The 15,298-nt window shown below is 37.9% G+C and overlaps 1 protein-coding gene across 1 annotated transcript; it reads left to right on the top strand.

The window, feature by feature from the left end:
* The first annotated feature begins 650 nt into the window (after nucleotides 1-650).
* ccnd2b (cyclin D2, b) lies at nucleotides 651-15,080 on the top strand. The gene is made up of 5 exons (XM_081364304.1): nucleotides 651-1,020; nucleotides 2,046-2,261; nucleotides 4,778-4,934; nucleotides 5,792-5,940; nucleotides 12,462-15,080. The coding sequence occupies exons 1-5, from the start codon at nucleotides 826-828 to the stop codon at nucleotides 12,627-12,629; spliced, it is 885 nt and encodes a 294-aa protein (XP_081220430.1). The 5' UTR covers nucleotides 651-825; the 3' UTR covers nucleotides 12,630-15,080.
* Nucleotides 15,081-15,298: the final 218 nt, after the last annotated feature.

Genomic DNA, 15,298 nt, shown 5'->3' with positions numbered 1-15,298 from the left:
TTGTATTTGACCCAAACATGGGTTGAAACAACACAGCATTTCTAATCATTCTTACACATTATTGTAAGTAATTTAGTGATAAATTGTCAATGTATAGGCCCTATATTTTTATGAGGATTTCCACTCTGCATGAATCAGAACTCTTACAGTGAGATATTAAAACCTTGACCCTATTATTACAAACTTCAAGTGCGCATAATGTGCAAACAATGCATTTAAATTTAGCATGAAATGGTAACACTTACAGTAAATATACAAATGGAGTAATTACATTCACCAGTAAATGGTAGCCCTGAGTGAGTAAAATGAGTTGGACATGTGCATCAGCACGTGAGGGGAAATAATATTCAGGAAAAAAAAATCACATCATGTGTCATGCAGGCTATGTCATGCATGTAAAAAAAATGTTTGTCTCTTCCGGGACCTGTTTCAATACACTGAATGTATTTCTGCACGGGTGGTTAAGTAGTTGTTTAATAAAAGATTGGCTAGAATGCCATGCATGTGCCACGGCTGGGCAGGAAGGAGAGAATATGAGCATTTTTTGCAACGTGAATTGAGGAGGAGGAGGGACCGACATTGCCTTTTGGGTGGTCATTAAGTCATTGGAGTTGATCTGCTTCATCTGTAGTCTGTAGTTCAGAAGGAAAGACTCGTGCCTGGGATTGAAGCCTCCGTGATGTAAAAAGTGAAAGTTTTAACAGTGCATTCGACTTATTGATGCCTAAAGAACACCATCGTCCTCTTTGCATAGGCACAGCCACATGCAGCTGGCACTGTGAGTGGTTATATTAGATAGCCTATAACACCGAGAAAAGCCCAAACATGGAACTTTTTTGCTTGGAAAAGGACACAATAATGCGAGCTGAGAGAGATCCCAACATCTTCTGCGATGAAAGAGTATTGCAAAGTCTTCTAACAGTGGAGGACAGATATGTTCCGCAGGGACCCTATTTTAAACGTGTCCAGAAAGATATTCAGCCTTTTATGAGGCGGATGGTCGCGACGTGGATGCTGGAGGTTTGTAGTTAAAGGTTTATTTATGGAAAGTGTTTGGTTGGAGTGTGTAAAGACTATACAAAAATATTATGTAATGCAGATTATGTTGGCAAGAATCTGAAGTAGCTAGCTGGACTTTGGCAGACAGTCAAAGTCAAGAACCATTTCTGAAGTACAAACTAAAAAAACATTAGCCCACACCTGTATGGATAGCATATAGGCAGCCTATGTGTAATTTATTCATCGATGTGCAAATATTGGCAAGGAAATTTTGATCCGGTGAGAAATCGGCAGGAAATGCAACTCAAACCTCGACACTTCGTGATAGCCCACATGTAATTTTAATATTAAACGCTTTTGTGTGTTTTTTCAAGACTTGCTTTATTGGACAGATGAGGATCTGCGCTTTATTTACGTGTGCATGTTCAATGTTTTTTTGCATTTGTGTAATTTTTGCGAATTTTTTAAACAGCCTGTGAGTTGCTTGTACGAAAGTGCAACCATGTTGAGAATCGTCGATTTAAATGTTTTACAGTTCATCAATGCAACGCAATAGTCGCATAGAGTTTAATTAGAGCGACACATATGTGTGATATTAAATGCTGTCATTGACATTAGAAACTGAGTTTAGATCACTTTTTTTTTACCGTGACGAATCACCAAAGCAGTCATGTGTGGGCGTCATTTGGTTTCAAAGCACACCCGGCTTGAAATGAATGAAGATCTTTACCACTGGAAACTTCCTCTTTCTCATGAAAAGAGTTACAGTAAGAACATATTGTAGTTGCAAATTGTAGGCTACTAAACTAATATTACATAAAGTAGAATTCATATAGCTTACGTTCAGGAAAGTACAGGCCTATAGCTAATATACATTATAGAAACGTAATAATGTCCCATGTAGTAAGGTAAAAAATGAAATATCAAATGAAAAGAACATAAAGGCCTGGTTGAAGAGTATAACAATATAATGAAGTTGTTCAATGCACACTAAGCATTTGACAGACAGTCTAAATTGTGAATTAATTCTGTCCGTGTCCCTGTAGGTGTGTGAAGAGGAGAAATGTGAAGAGGATATCTTTCCCTTGGCAATGAACTACCTGGACAGGTTTTTAGCTGCAGTTCCTACAAGAAAATGTTTCTTGCAGCTTTTAGGGGCTGTGTGTCTCTTCCTGGCTTCAAAATTAAAAGCATGCCAGCCGCTGTCGGCCAGGAAGCTCTGCATGTACACGGACAACTCTATTACATCTCAACAACTGCTGGTAAGAGCTGCTGATGGCCTCGATTACAGCAAGAAGTCTTCCATCTGTTGTGTAATTCTATATTATTCAAACCCCAGATTAAATACATCATAGATTTTATATTAAATAGCCCTAGTTTGTGATCTTCTGATTCATCATATTTTTATTATTGTAAAATGTAGCTATGGGATTGTTGGGTAAGTGAATTTAGAGTTTCCTTTGCCACATAATGGTTGTTTTGACATTGAACAATCTTCTGGTTTGAGCTAAGATGAAATGCTCTTGTGATTTTGGCCTCTGTGGCTGGAGTGAGGGATCTCTGATGAGCGTGAGAATGGTTTTGAAAGGTTCTCATGCTTACACTCTTTAAACAATGTTCTTTATTGGCATCTACAGTTCCATGAAGAACCCTTAACATCCATGAAACCTTTCCATTGCACAAAAGGTTCTTTAGGTTATTCAAATGTTCTTCACACTAAGAAAAAAAATGGTTATTTTAAGAGCTCTTTAGGGAACCCAAAATGGTTCTTCTATGGCATCAATGTGAAAACCCCCTTTTGGAACCTTTATTTTTAAGAGTGTAGATTGGCAAAGACGCTCTACTTCCATCAGACAGTCTATTCTAATCTCATATGAGCTGGTAAAACCCTGGTAAAGTCTGGATTGAAATGATCTCTTGATGATCGCTTTAGGATGTGATGTGTGTTTATCGACCGAGGAAGAGAGAGAGAGAGCACAGGAAGGAAGGTAAATTAAGGCAACTGTTCTAACAAAAAGGTTTGCCATAAATTGCAGTGGTAATTTTAGTACCAACACAGATTCTTAGTAGCAGACTGAAGCATCCAGAAGGAACTGGAGGTGTCTGTAGGAGTCTTGACCTTGATTTTGTGTCACTTTCAGGGACTGTCCCCACTTGGCGGAGTTTTCACTAACTTAAGATCTTTCACACTCTCTCTTCACTCATCAACACACACACAATAAGGGTGGAGAGCTTCTCAATTTGGACTGTTTTTTCCCTTGTGTCTTTGCTCTTGAGAGTTTCTCAGAAAGCAGCTTCAACAAAGCCAGCCGGGCACGTGCAAGGAAGGAAGTTGAGCGTGTGCATGGAATGCTCCTTCATTGGTGGTGGAAATCAAAGACAAGGGGCGGAGCTTTACATGATGACTTGATACATTTTACAACTATGATGTCCCTTGGGCAAGAAAGATCCATATTTAAAAAGCAACTTGACTCAGTGTTCCTGTTTTGAAGAATCACAAGTTGGAGAATGTGTTGAGTGACACAATGACACAACCTAGACTTTTTAAATACCAGTGTCAGTACAGCTTATGGTTCATGTCACAACCTTGTGTGTTAATGCAATTCATGTTTTTGCATTTTAAAATCTTTCTGTCTGGAGTAAGTATAGCATGTAATTACCACACAAGATTGCAGTTGCCCAGTTTAAACATTAGGGGGCAATAAAACAGACTGCAGTCAGAAGTTTGATTCAGTCAGATACACTTTCATTGACAAACAATGGAGAAGTGATGGCATCAGATATTGATACTATGGTACTGAAAAAATAAACTATGAATACTGAATAAATATGGTACTGACATAATAAATTAAGATCAAAACGTAGGTTCGGGAGGAGCCTAAGCATTCAGTCCTGTCAATCATCATTATGAGCGTACTATATAAGCAGCAGACACCACGTCATCTCATCACATCTCCTCCCCTTCTCCAGTAAATTATCTCTATCCTCTTATGCGCAATTCCATCATAGGGTTTTTTAATTCGGAGCTCAAGCCGAGCCTCGGGTTCGAGCCTCCTCCAAGGACAGCAAGCCAAGTTAGTTTACTATTAACCTTTAAGGTTGAATGGGCAGGCGAACTAGTGAAACCATGGCATTTATATCATATAGTTTCTGTAATCATTTGCAAACTCTTGGACTTATTGACATTAAAGTTCATATACATTGTAAAAGGCGATTTTTTAAAGTTGTAAGTAAACCAGGTTTTTGGAGTACGTTTTCTGAGAAAATACCATTTCAGTCTTTCTACCGAATTTCGTGTTTAATTCAATTCCTTTGTCATTTCTTTGTAATTATTTGTGAAATTTACTTTCAAAGTAAATCCTACACCAAATTGTTTTCAGTGTAGACATTACTAGGTCCACATGGAATTTATGGCTGCAAAATGTTGCATGACACTGATATAGCAGATGTAGGCAGGTGGAGCTGAGAGAGCGTTTCAGAGGAACTCTGATGGCGTGATGCATGACCAGCTTACACTGAGCAGAGCACTGAACTAGACTATGTAAATAGTGAGCAAGCAGTCTCATTGGCTGTAGAATCAGCAACGGGCAATCAGATTGTGCTGAAATTTTGAAAAAGATCATCCTCAAGCCATCTGGGCCTGCTCGTAGATAATAACCAAAACTTTCTGCATCCTGAATCCATGTATAGTGGGTAATGTAATCTCCGTATGTTATCCTGCCAATCATATTCATTATTTTTTGTTCTGTTTTTGCCTCTCTCTGTCTCTCTGTTGGAGTGGGAATTGGTGGTTCTAAGTAAATTAAAATGGAACCTGGCTGCCATCACTCCTCTTGATTTCATCGAACACATCCTGCACAAACTGCCCTTCCCTGAAGACAGACAGATGCTGATCCGCAAACACGCGCAAACCTTCATCGCCCTCTGTGCAACAGGTAGGTGCTGAGTGACATTGACAGCATTCATCAAAAACTAATGGGCTGAATCTATTTAACAGCCAGTTCTGTGTTAGAAATCCATGATGTGAATGTGTTATGATGCTTTCCTTTCGGCCTTGTTTTTTGCGTCTATAAAAGTGTTGTATATTTAACTGGGTGTGTTTCTGCGGCCCTGCATCTGTTCAAGAGGCTGAGGCCTGAACATGAGCCAAGCAAACATGAGAAGAGCTTTTTTGAGCTATTGCAAATGTTTTTGTCGTTGCGTTTAACAATTTTCTCAAGTTAGGAATGTTGGTTTACTGCACAGCTGCTAAACAGCGCAGTCACTCGAGTGTAGTGTTTATTCAGGGATGACTGTTGCATCCTCTGCATCTGAAAAAAGTAGCACGATAACTCCAACAAAGCAGATGAAACGAACGACTTCCAGCACAGAATAGAGGAGGCTTTCCTCTTCAACTGAAAACCGAGGGCCCGTTCTCAGGATCTCAAGACAGAGGAAGAGGGGGAGTAGTTCCTGGAACCTCAAAGCCCTCTGAGAGATGAAGGGAGGGAGGAAGAAGGGGTGGGAGGAGAAGGAAGGCTCTCCTCATTTTCCATTCGCAGCTGCAGGAGGATTTAAGCGAGGTAGTGATGTTAAAACAGGTCTGAAACCGGAGAGCGTGTGAATGTCAGGTTAAGGTTTGTGTGGAATTCAAAACAGATGCACCTCCTCATTCAGACACCACAGATTGCGTAATCAGAACTGTTTCCTTCGAATTTATTTAGAAGTTTCTCTCAGGTGAGTAATGTTCTAGGGAGCTTACTGACCTGGTCACTAATGTTTCGGGATATGCGTGTGTTTGTTTTTTCCTCAGATCACAGCTTCACCATGTACCCTCCCTCCATGATCGCCACAGGATGTGTGGGGGCAGCAGTATGTGGCCTTCAGCCCAACCAGAGCAACCAAAATCTGTGGGGGGACAATCTGACGGAGCTGCTGGCTAAAATCACCCACACTGAGGTGGTAAGTGTCCCAACATCTTCATGCTAAAAACAATTGAAACAAAATCTCTGTAATTACAATGCATGCTACATAGCAAATTACCTTTTGAGATATAGTTTAACCCAGGTTAAGCTAAAGTTTATTTTCTTATTTGTACAGTAATCCATTCATTCTGTGGCAGACCTACAGAACAACTTCCTGTAGATCCCATTTTTTTCGTTTCTGTTTTGACGCATTTCCTATTGAAAAATACAGCTGGGGTTGGACACATCTCGGACCTCATCTCTTTTTTTAAAAGCTTTATTTCAAGCAATGTTATTTTAGCATCATTGAAATGTATTATATATTAAAACATATTTTTACATATTAGATTTCAAATTATTAAGATTTTTAGAATGCCTTTTAAGAATACTTTTCCATCAACTGGTTAAAATGTATAACTCTTGTGTGTATGCTATCCCCGTAAACAAAGCAGCTGCACTACTTTCTGTTTCTGAACAGTATTTAAAGGGGTCATGATATGGATTTTTTAAAATTATTTTAATGTTCCTTGAGGTTCACTTATAATGTTAAAGTTTTTTTTGAAAAAAACAAAAACAAATACATATGTGGAAAAACAATTATTTTCCTCCCTCATTCTGACTGTCATAAATTATAAGTTTTTAAGGGGTGTCTCCTTTAAGTTTTGTCAGTAAACAGCCACTGTTATGATTGGCTAACGTCATTGCATAGGAAACCACTCGATGAAAACATCATCCACATCAAACCAAATCTTTCTGAAGCATCTGCTTCATCTTTCAACAAAAGTTCCTTTGCAAACTCTCATTAAACTGTGCCTTGTTGAAAAAACAACCTGCAGTCAAATTCTCTGAACAAACCTATAATCCTCAGATGCAATCCATGATGTCATTAAAAATAAACCATCCACTTGTTCCTGATGCTGGTATCCTTCTGAAGTCTCTACAGAAACGAGCAATTGGATGCATCAAAGCAAACGTTCCTTTATGCATTCATTTACTCTTCCACTTGTCCTGTTGTCGGCAGACTCAAGCGCATGGAGTGCGTCAGTAACTGTATACTGTATCCAGTGTAGACAGCGACAGTGATTCATTCAGTGAGCAAGTGTCAGCCGTTAAGCGACTGAATGCCAGTGGGCAGGACCTATGGTGCCTCTGGAGGCAAATGCATTTGCTCGTGTGATGTCGCAGATCCCGCAATGTCAAAACGAGTCGTTTTTGGAGCTTGATTAAATAAATGCTTCGTTTATAATGAGGAAGACATTTTAAGCTATAAAACTTGTTTTAACTGTATTAAGACCTCTTATATGTCAAAAGATCACGGTAAATTACAGTTTACAATTGAGTGTCCATGACAACTGATGACTGGCGGGAAACTAAGACGAAGAAACACATATGACTGATGAAAACAAACTGAAAGTCCATGAAAACAGAAACTTAGAACAAGCAAAACTGAGTGCGTGTGATAGTCATAATTACAACAGAAAATATCTATCCTATATGTGGGGGGCCTTCGAATATTCCGTACAGTGATCCACTTCTCTAGATAGCATTTATTGAACATTAAATTGGACATGTTGGTCTTTCAAGAGAAAGACTGTACGCTTTTAAATGTGTACAAGTAAATTTTTCTTGAGAGACAAATTGTGGACATAGCCTACATGTGTGTGTGCAGAACATTAATGCATGACTGTATGGAAATTGAGAAATGTCATTTTATGAATGAATGTTAGTGTGTGTTCAATGCAATGATGGCAGTGTGTTTTCAGAGCTGCATACTTGTGGCGAGACACAGGCCTCTCAACCACATCTGTGGATTAAAGCACAGTGCTACACACACACCCCCACACACACACACACACACACTCATGCTCTTACACAAATGTACACATCTTGCCTTCAGGCTGTTTTGAAAGTCTCACAGTAAAACTTTTTTGAATTAGACCCAGAGAGTCAACGCCCCATTTAAACTCCTCACATACACTCATATGGTTGAACACATTCTTTGTCTTTCCTCAATGTAATGTGTTTTTTTTTTTTCTCCATCTGAAGTTCTGGAAAAAACACCACATGCCTCCATTAGCAATCATTCCTTCCTGTGCCTGTAGTTGTCAGGACAACAGGGCCTGTTGTGGCTGTCTCATTCGGTTTAGAGCAAGAACAGCCTGTCAGGTTTCAATTATCCTGAGAAAGACAAGAGTTTGATATGGGATCATTTCATTAGACCTCCCACTTTACTGCAGAAAGAGGCAGGCACAAGAAGTCAAAGTCTTATTGTTTGATAGTACATGGTCCTTTGTAGCCTATCGACATAAAGCCTAAACCAGTTTGCAACTTAATTTTGGCTGGGAACTGCAAACTTAAGGTGCGGTCACATTAGCAAACTTTTGGCATTCAATTTCACTACACTATTGTCTCTTGTCAGTAGTGTAGTGATGTAGGCAACACAATTCACACAGAAGTCACTTTTTGAACCAGGCAATTTACTATCAATTTCTGAGTGAAAATTGTTTCAAAGTAAATCCTTCACCATTTTTTTTACAGTCCATCGCAAAAGTTCTGCTTTCCCCTGAGAAATACTATCTCGCAAAAGTATTGCTTTCCCCTAAGAAACTTTACGTTCTCTCTCAAAAGTATTGCTTTCCCCCAAGAAACTTTACGTTCTCTCACAAAAGTATTGCTTTCCCCCCAAGAAACTTTACGTTCTCTCACAAAAGTATTGCTTTCCCCCCAAGAAACTTTACGTTCTCTCACAAAAGTATTGCTTTCCTCTGAGAAACTTAACGTTCTCTCTCAAAAGTATTGCTTTCCCCCCAAGAAACTTTACGTTCTCTCACAAAAGTATTGCTTTCCCCCCAAGAAACTTTACGTTCTCTCACAAACGTATTGCTTTCCTCTGAGAAACTTTACGTTCTCTCACAAAAGTATTGCTTTCCTCTGAGAAACTTTACGTTCTCTCACAAAAGTATTGCTTTCCTCTGAGAAACTTTACGTTCTCTCACAAAAGTATTGCTTTCCCCTAAGAAACTTTACGTTCTCTCTCAAAAGTATTGCTTTCCCCCCAAGAAACTTTACATTCTCTCACAAAAGTATTGCTTTCCTCTGAGAAACTTTACGTTCTCTCACAAAAGTATTGCTTTCCCCCCAAGAAACTTTACGTTCTCTCACAAAAGTATTGCTTTCCCCCCAAGAAACTTTACATTCTCTCACAAAAGTATTGCTTTCCCCCCAAGAAACTTTACGTTCTCTCACAAAAGTATTGCTTTCCTCTGAGAAACTTTACGTTCTCTCACAAAAGTATTGCTTTCCTCTGAGAAACTTTACGTTCTCTCACAAAAGTATTGCTTTCCTCTGAGAAACTTTACGTTCTCTCACAAAAGTATTGCTTTCCTCTGAGAAACGTAAAGTTTCTTGGAGGGAAAGCAATACTTTTGAGAGAGAACGTAAAGTTTCTTAGGGGAAAGCAATACTTTTGTGAGAGAACGTAAAGTTTCTTAGGGGAAAGCAATGCTTTTGTGAGAGAACGTAAAGTTTCTTAGGGGAAAGTAATACTTTTGTGAGAGAACGTAAAGTTTCTTAGGGGAAAGCAATACTTTTGTGAGAGAACGTAAAGTTTCTTGGAGGGAAAGCAATACTTTTGTGAGAGAACGTAAAGTTTCTTGGAGGGAAAGCAATACTTTTGTGAGAGAACGTAAAGTTTCTTAGGGGAAAGCAAAACTTTTGTGAGAGAACGTAAAGTTTCTTGGAGGGAAAGCAATACTTTTGTGAGAGAACGTAAAGTTTCTTGGAGGGAAAGCAATACTTTTGTGAGAGAACGTAAAGTTTCTTAGGGGAAAGCAATACTTTTGAGAGAGAACGTAAAGTTTCTCAGAGGAAAGCAATACTTTTGTGAGAGAACGTAAAGTTTCTTGGAGGGAAAGCAATACTTTTGAGAGAGAACGTAAAGTTTCTTAGGGGAAAGCAATACTTTTGTGAGAGAATGTAAAGTTTCTTGGAGGGAAAGCAATACTTTTGAGAGAGAACGTAAAGTTTCTTAGGGGAAAGCAATACTTTTGTGAGAGAATGTAAAGTTTCTCAGATGAAAGCAATACTTTTGTGAGAGAACGTAAAGTTTCTCAGAGGAAAGCAATACTTTTGTGAGAGAACGTAAAGTTTCTTGGGGGGAAAGCAATATTTTTGTGAGAGAACGTAAAGTTTCTTGGAGGGAAAGCAATACTTTTGAGAGAGAACGTAAAGTTTCTTAAGGCAAGGCAAGGCAAGTTTATTTATATAGCACATTTCATACACAATGGTAATTCAAAGTGCTTTACATACTATTAAAAATAATCAGAAGAAATAAGAATATACAAAACAGTTTAAAATAAAGAAACAAGAAAGAACTAAAAATAATTAAAACAGTTTAGAATAAAGAACTCTTAGGAGAAAGCAATACTTTTGTGAGAGAACGTAAAGTTCTCTCACAAAAGTATTGCTTTCCTCTGAGAAACTTTAAGTTCTCTCACAAAAGTATTACTTTCCCATGAGAAACTTTACGTTCTCCCGCAAAAGTATTGCTTTCCCCCCGAGAAACTTTACGTTCTCTCACAAAAGTATTGCTTTCCTCTGAGAAACTTTACGTTCTCTCACAAAAGTATTGCTTTCCTCTGAGAAACTTTGTTCTCTCGCAAAAGTATTGCTTTCCTCTGAGAAACTTTACGTTCTCTCACAAAAGTATTGCTTTCCCCCCGAGAAACTTTACGTTCTCTCACAAAAGTATTGCTTTCCTCTGAAAAACTTTACGTTTTCTCACAAAAGTATTGCTTTCCCCCCAAGAAACTTTGTTCTCTCACAAAAGTATTGCTTTCCTCTGAGAAACTTTACGTTCCCTCACAAAAGTATTGCTTTCCCCCCAATAAACTTTGTTCTCTCACAAAAGTATTGCTTTCCTCTGAGAAACTTTACGTTCTCTCACAAAAGTATTGCTTTCCTCTGAGAAACTTTGTTCTCTCGCAAAAGTATTGCTTTCCTCTGAGAAACTTTACGTTCTCTCACAAAAGTATTGCTTTCCCCCCGAGAAACTTTACGTTCTCTCACAAAAATATTGCTTTCCTCTGAGAAACTTTACGTTCTCTCACAAAAGTATTGCTTTCCTCTGAGAAACTTTGTTCTCTCGCAAAAGTATTGCTTTCCTCTGAGAAACTTTACGTTCTCTCACAAAAGTATTGCTTTCCCCCCGAGAAACTTTACGTTCTCTCACAAAAGTATTGCTTTCCTCTGAGAAACTTTGTTCTCTCGCAAAAGTATTGCTTTCCTCTGAGAAACTTTACGTTCTCTCACAAAAGTATTGCTTTCCCCCCGAGAAACTTTACGTTCTCTCACAAAAGTATTGCTTTCCTCTGAGAAACTTTACGTTCTCTCACAAAAGTATTGTTTTCCCCCCAAGAAACTTTGTTCTCTCACAAAAGTATTGCTTTCCTCTGAGAAACTTTACGTTCCCTCACAAAAGTATTGCTTTCCCCCCAATAAACTTTACGTTCTCTCACAAAAGTATTGCTTTCCCCCCAAGAAACTTTACGTTCTCTCACAAAAGTATTGCTTTCCTCTGAGAAACTTTACGTTCTCTCACAAAAGTATTGCTTCCCCCCAAGAAACTTTACGTTCTCTCACAAAAGTATTGCTTTCCCTCCAAGAAACTTTACGTTCTCTCACAAAAGTATTGCTTTCCCCCCAAGAAACTTTACGTTCTCTCACAAAAGTATTACTTTCCCATGAGAAACTTTACGTTCTCTCACAAACGTATTGCTTTCCTCTGAGAAACTTAACGTTCTCTCGCTAAAGTATTGCTTTCCCTCCAAGAAACTTTACGTTCTCTCGCAAAAGTATTGCTTTCCTCTGAGAAACTTTACGTTCTCTCACAAAAGTATTGCTTCCCCCCAAGAAACTTTACGTTCTCTCACAAAAGTATTGCTTTCCCCCCAAGAAACTTTACGTTCTCTCACAAAAGTATTGCTTTCCCTCCAAGAAACTTTACGTTCTCTCACAAAAGTATTGCTTTCCTCTGAGAAACTTTACGTTCTCTCTCAAAAGTATTACTTTCCCATGAGAAACTTTACGTTCTCTGGCAAAAGTATTGCTTTCCTCTGAGAAACTTTACGTTCTCTCTCAAAAGTATTGCTTTCCCACGAGAAACTTTACGTTCTCTCTCAAAAGTATTGCTTTCCCATGAGAAACTTTACGTTCTCTGGCAAAAGTATTGCTTTCCTCTGAGAAACTTAACGTTCTCCCTCAAAAGTATTGCTTTCCCATGAGAAACTTTACGTTCTCTCGCAAAAATATTGCTTTCCCACGAGAAACATTTACGTTCTCTCACAAAAGGATTGCTTTCCCCCCGATAAACAGTTTTTTAACCGTCACCATATCCCTATAGGTGGCCCGTATGGCACAACAGCGTAATTTTAATTTGTCAGTATGCAGTGTGTTTGAGGATGAAACTAGTGAGTATAGTGCTTACATTGGTTTCTACTTCTTTCCTTCTATTTCTTCTAGGACTGTCTGAAATCATGTCAAGAGCAGATTGAGCAGTTACTGACCAGCAGCCTGAAAGAAAGCCAACAACAACATCAACAACAACCGGACGGCAGAGCCAACAACAAAGGGACGCAATCTCAAAACCTGTCCTGCACCCCTACAGATGTCCGTGATGTCAATTTATGATGTTCCTGTTCCTATCCACCACACCTACTTAGCCTACAACTGATTTAGTTATTATTGTATTACTGTATTTAAGTTTTATTTCAAAGCCACATAAGGTGACTGTGACGTCATGGTCATATGCGCATAATAAACAAACACAAGCTTGACGTTTTATTAAGGAGCAAAACAGCTGCTGCTGCCGTCTCATATCTGCAGGCGGTGGCGTTTTACATACTTGAATTTAAATTGAATCGGCCTCAAGCCATGATTAAATAATACAGTATGTTGTATATTGCTTAACAAAGAGCATACATCTGTATTGGCTATCATATGCAACTTTATCTATATACTATTGATATTTTATTTAATAATTATAATAATAAGGACAATAATACATTATTATTAAGAATGTTATGCTTTATATCGTATAGAATGTATTGCTTTAGTAATTCCCAGAGGCCGTTTTTTATATACTAGGTAATTTAGGGTGTTTCCAGATGTGATCCCACGAAATGCTATTCTAGACAGAGACATCCATCATTCCTTTCAGTGGGATCAGTTTGCTTATCATCAAGATATTAATACAATGATCTGAGGAGTTACTTCTTGGGTATGAGTAATTCCATTAGCATAGGGATTACAGATGAATGTAATTGCATGCAATAAGCGAATATGAATATGTTAAACGGTTTCTATCCATACATGGTGACCATCACAGCTTCATGAGCACACTGGACAGTTTCAGATAGACTAAGTATGTAGTGAACGTGAAGTAAAGGTGAGGTAGGCTAGGAAGAAAAGAGGTGAATTGAAGAACACAGAAGGAAAGATTTTGCACGTGATTGAAATATGAAAGGTTTTAGACAGGTGGTTTCTGGAACAATGTAATCGTCGGATAAATAAAATGTGCTGTTTGCTCACTTGACATTTAAAAACACCATTACATGCGAGTCAGAGACTCTCGCTATGCTGAAGGGATTTATGGTGGTTTAATAACTTGGGAGTCTTAGAATCCTTCCTAACAAATGCACTTTGTGATATCACCTCTCGCTGGTTATCCGTGCTATACAAGAGGAGGGCAAGGGTTTTAAATTTTTTGGCATTGTTTTTCTTTTTTAAGTTATTTTTGTTTTGGGGCTGGTTTCCCATATTAGGTGTGCTTGCGGGTTATAGTTTTAATTTTAGACCAACAAATTCAGACCATAAACTGATCTAACAGTCAGCAACTGCCATAGAAATGGTGAGGTTTGACATGCCAAGATTAGTTTTTTTTTTGTTTTGTTTTTTAGTTGTGTTAAATTCATGTCAGCATAGATAGGACATCATCAAATTTCATTTAATCACTTTATTTTATTTGTCTATTTTATTTTATCTTGTCATCTACTTGAACTTTCTTATGTAGGAAGAAGATATTTTGAAACATTATGCCAATTTCCTTTCTCTTTCTTCATTAGTTTGTTCTTGCACTTTTGAACATCTATTTCTTAAGTCAGTTCTCTTTATATTAGTGGACCTAAAAGTAACTCAGAGGTGCGTTTACTTAAAAATATAACGTGTTGTGACCAATGTTCCATTCCAACACGTCTTTGCAAATGAACTCTACGTTTATGCTCAAAGTTTGATTATGAGTGTTTTTGAAACTGTTCATGATTTTAAATCATTTTCACACATTTGGTTTTCTGTGTGTTTGTGTGCTATCATATCCTTGTGTTAATTTAGTATTTTTCCCCAGTTCCTTTATTTCTGTGTAAATGTTTAAACTTGTGTTCCAGTGCTGCTAAAAGAAAAAGAAAAATGAAAAAAGAGCTATTGCATACCTTCAGTTTTCATGTTGCTGCTATATCACAGAATCATTGAACATGTTTTCATGGTGGCTGCATGTCTGTTTTCTGTTTGCATTTACACTGTCATTTATTTTACTGCAGATGGACCTTTAACAAGCAAACAAGCATGCAAGTGTTACTTTCATATCGGCATGAACAGTCTCGCCTCATTCGGTCAATGCTGTCTAACTTGACTGTTGTCTGACTTATTTCCCTAGCTATTATATTAATATGTGTTATGAAATGCCTTAATTGTTTTCAAATAATGTTCCTGCCCACAGTCGCATTACCTCACAGTACTTCAGTCAAGAGTATATGGAGGATTAAAAAGGGTAGTTGAACCTTCTACTTCAACCTTGAAGTCTTAAACTTCTTTTATTAACTTGGTCTTTCATCAAACAACTATATAAACTTACCAGGTGGTAGATGTAAGACCGGGGCAACACATTGTTTAAATACAAGATATTATTTTTATTTTATTTTGTTTTGTTATTTTGAAGCAGCCACCTGTTAAAAGTTCCACCTCCACATTCCAAAAATATCCAAAGAAGTGGCATTTCAGCAATACCATGATTATTTTCACACTTTGACTGTAAGTTTGAATATTTACCTCATTTTGGCCTATCACACATTCAATTCAATAAATATCAATTTGAACAAAACTGAGCAGTTTTTTGTTTTGTTGTGTTGTAGACAAGAACCCGAATGGCGCCCTTCTGTGGTGATTTAAATGAGTTACAGCAGAACGCTGTATAGTAATAATAACGCCCTCGTGTGGTGAGTTTAGTCAATTACACAATATGAATTTCAAAATTGAGATATTGATTCTAACGGGTAGGTATGTGTGAAGTAGCCTATTATTTCTCA

Source organism: Scardinius erythrophthalmus (genome assembly GCF_964197995.2).
Source record: "Scardinius erythrophthalmus genome assembly, chromosome: 4".
Taxonomy (NCBI): Eukaryota; Metazoa; Chordata; class Actinopteri; order Cypriniformes; family Leuciscidae; genus Scardinius; species Scardinius erythrophthalmus.
The sequence above is the reverse complement of the archived record's forward strand: the minus strand, read 5'-3'. Positions and strand labels throughout refer to the sequence as shown.